The 3,975-nt window shown below is 36.3% G+C and overlaps 1 protein-coding gene across 6 annotated transcripts in view; it reads left to right on the plus strand.

The window, feature by feature from the left end:
- The first annotated feature begins 2,093 nt into the window (after positions 1–2,093).
- NCOA6 (nuclear receptor coactivator 6) overlaps positions 2,094–3,975 on the plus strand; it is a 75,535-nt gene continuing 73,653 nt past the window's right edge. For all 6 annotated transcript variants that reach the window (XM_045295462.1, XM_045295466.1, XM_045295465.1 and 3 more), the window contains exon 1: positions 2,094–2,370. In XM_045295462.1, coding sequence (XP_045151397.1) covers positions 2,136–2,370 — 235 coding nt within the window. In that variant the 5' untranslated portion in view covers positions 2,094–2,135. The remainder of the gene's footprint in view (positions 2,371–3,975) is intronic.

Here is a 3,975-nt window from a genome sequence, read left to right on the forward strand (position 1 = left end):
TAAGCCCCTGGCATCAGCTCCTCATCTTTTCTCCTCCCTCCTCACTCCCCCCCTTTTTAGTAAGTTTATCTCAGCTTTTACTGTGTATAATGGCAGTAAAGCAGTAAACATTTGATTTAAAATATAATAGGAAAGTGCACTTTAAGTAAATATCTTTAACTGATTAAAAATTATAGACTCTGTTTGAAAGTTACAGCTGCAACACAACTTATATTTTGGAACAGGGTTTGGATTTTTGATTAGCTAAAGCCCAACAGAAATAGCTTCTACCTGGAAATTTGTATTTCTCTTCCCCATAACCTCTGTGTAGCACTCTCATTATGAATCCCGGCAGCCCTCGCTTGGAGGCTCTGCCCCAGTGGGTTTAAGCTGATTCAGGGAACTTTTCAGAAATACTTCTCATAAGAGGAAATGTTAGTATCAGCACTTATTGTATAGTTCTTCCTCCTACTCCCTTCTTTTATTTAAGAGTTTGGTCATGAATGGGAATCAATTAATGACAATTTTTTAAAAAGTATATTTTTGCAGACTTGGAGGTTGGGGTTAAGATTTATGTCTTGTCCCCTAGTCTTAGATTTTTTATCTAGTTTGCTGAAGCTGTATTCCTAGTAAGCAATGATTTTGTGCATTAAATGAAATTTAAGCATTTACTGCTATTTTTCCTTAAAGACATTGACATTTGTAAGTTACTGAAAAGTCATGCTTATACTTAGAAAAAAATGTTTTCTTTTTTCATGAGATATCAATCCAGGGACAAAATTTCTGCTAAGATGACCAATGCATTGAGGATCTGTGGTCTACAATGGATGATCATATAACCACTCAAAGGAATTAAGTTCTAATGCATGCTACTAATTTGGAGGAACATTGAAAACATGCTGAGTGAAGATGCCAGACACAAAAGGATAACTATTCTGTAATCCAGCCTTCACTTACATGGCATATCTAGAATAGGCAAATGCCTACAGACAGAAAGTAGATTTGTGGTTTCTAAGGGTTAGAGGAAGACAAGAATGAAGAGTTACTGCTTAATGGGGTATGAAGTTTCTGTTTGGTGTATTGAGAAAGTTTTGGAAACAAGTATTGGTAATTGCTGGATATTGTGAATATAACTAATGCCACTGAATTTTGTACTTTTAAATTATTAAAATAGTAAAATTTACTTTGTATGTATTTTAGCACATTAAAAATGTGTGTGTATATACATATATATTTTTTCTCATGATCCCTGATTCCCTCATCACAATATTATAGGTTTATAAAAAGATACTATAGAAAGCATAATATATTGAATTTTATATGTAGTGTTCCCCAATATCTTTAAGAATTAATCGTTAGTGGACTGTGTAAGAAATGAAAATAATAATATATAATTTATCAAGAGTTCATGAGGTTGGTGGAGGGAGGGAAGAAAGAGGAGATGATATCAAGGGCTCAAATAGAAAATATTTTTTAAATGATGATGGCAACATATGTACAAGTGTGCTTGATACAATTGATGTATGGATTGTTATAAAGAGCTGTAAGAGCCCCCAATAAAATGATTTAAAAACTTACCAAAAGAAGAGAATTGCTATAGAATATCTCAGTTAAAATTATATATCCTCTAGGTCAGTGGTTCTCAACCTGTGGGTCGTGACCCCTTTGGGGGTCGAACGATCCATTCACAGGGGTTTCCCGATTCATAACAGTAGCAAAACTACAGTTATGAAGTAGCAACGAAAATAATTTTATAACTGGGGCTCATCACAACATGAGGAACTGTATTAAAGGGTTGCGGCATTAGGAAGGTTGAGAATCACTGTCCTAGGTAAATTCTTAATTTTTATAGTAATTTTGTATTACTTGGCAAATAAATTACAGTTTTTGCAGAGCTAACGCTTACACAGGGAGAAAGACAGGGCTTTCTACTTCCATAAAGAGTTAGTCTAAGGAACTCATGGGTCAGTTTTACCCTGCCTTATAGGGTTGCTGTGAGCTGGCATCAACCTGATGGCAGTGAGTTTTTCTGGTTTCTGATGTATACGTTACTGAATTATGATTGTGCGTTGTAATGTTTCTTATGCATCCTTTTTTTAATTTTCAAAGGTTTTCTTATTGTCCACTTGGCATATGCTTCTGGAATAATATTCACCATGGTTTTGGATGACCTTCCAAACTTAGAACGCATCTATACTTCCTTGTGTTCATCCGTAGCAGAAGACTCAGAGATGGATCTTGACTCTGGACTAGAAGATGACGACACAAAAAGCGATAGTATTTTGGAAGAGTCCACTATCTTTGTGGCCTTCGAGGGAAATATAGATGATAAAGACTTCAAATGGAAATTGGACACAATATTGGAGAATGTGCCCAATTTGTTACAAATGGGTAATTTGCTTTAATTATTTTTCCTTATCATTACTCTTTTATTAAAGTGTTTCTCTTCCGTGATTACGTTGGATTTTATAAAGCCAAACTGCCCAAATGGGGTAATAGGTAGACTTTAAGTATAAATTTTGAATTATAGGCTAAAATATTTATTATAGAAATACTGCTATATTTCCTTTAACTACATAAAGGAGTTGACTGTAGTAAAGTACTGCTTAATATAAAAATAGTTAAGTAATCTGCTGTAGTGCATAAGTTATTCTTCAGACCCAAATTGTGTTTTTTTTAAACTCTGTGATCATCCATTTTCTTACCTGTAAAATGAACAGATTGCCATTCTTTAACACCCATTGAAGCTTAGAAAAATCTATTGATTCTACTTTTAGTGTACTTGAAATTGTTCTCTTAAACTTTAGCACTGAGCTCACTAGCACCAGTAATACAGCCATATGACTTAGCCCACTTTCTAGGTTTTTGTTGTGCTTGGATCTAGTTGATAGTGTTTCAACAATTGACAGACTATGCAAAAAGCCAGATTTTGGATTTGGGATAAGTCTGAGAGTATAACATTGAGCTCTTCCTCTATCCCATCCCCAGTCTAGCAGCTGCGACTGAGGATTGGCCGTCAGCTCACCCAGTTCCCAACTGGCCTCTTCACAACGTTTAGATTACTTGTCTGGCTATTGGGGATATTTTTATTTGGCCCTTGGTTAGATATTCTCCAGCTATTCTGGTTAGCATCGTTACCCAATCCCCTTTATCTTAGAACAAAGCCCAGATTTTAATTTTTTTTCAAAATCCTGATTTGATCACATGCTAATTAGCTTTTTCAGAGTTGGAGGGTTTTATCCTTTTGAGATTTTTGATGCCAGGTTATTGAGTTCCCCCCCCCCCCCACACACACACACACCCACACACACACTTTAATCAATTAACTGGGCCTGGGATTTATGCCTGTTCCCTAGTCTTAGATTTAGTAAGCTGTAAAATGTAATTACAAATAACGTTACCTCCTCAAGGTTTGGTTTTTGTTTTAAATATATATCCTTTCACCTAAAATTCTGTTCTTCACTTCCCTCAAGTGAACTTATATAGTCATCCTTGCTATCAGCTCCCTCCCCATCCTTCCTCTTCCCATAGCCTCAGGGAATCATTACTCCCATTACTGTTTCTGAAGGCTATCTTGGCTTTAATGCATCCATGTTCTTAATTATACAAATGAACTTGCGCAGGTCTAACAAGATTAATGAGGTAAAACAAAGACTGTAATAGTAAGGGGAGGTTTGGACCTGATTCCATTCTGAAGCTGGAGGTCCAATCTGAGGATATGTGTGTCTGTGTGCATGTCTGCCCATGTGTGACCATGTGTATGAGAAGCAGGGAATACATGTTGTCTGCATGTATGTATGTAGTGCTTGGGGAGTGTGTGGGTCCTAGACACTTGGCCTTGCCCCCAATGGGGTGTGGAGGTGCAAATAAAGTTCTGTTTGCTTAAAAAAAAAAAAAAAGCACGGGAGGAAATACTAAAGAACTAGAGGATAGTTATTTAATAGAGGATAATAAGGGTTCCTGTGGGGGTACGGTGGGAAGGGAGAGGATAAAGGG

Source organism: Echinops telfairi, unplaced genomic scaffold, assembly GCF_000313985.2.
Source record: "Echinops telfairi isolate 266 unplaced genomic scaffold, ASM31398v2 ScPeMD7_5592;HRSCAF=6446, whole genome shotgun sequence".
NCBI lineage: Eukaryota > Metazoa > Chordata > Mammalia > Afrosoricida > Tenrecidae > Echinops > Echinops telfairi.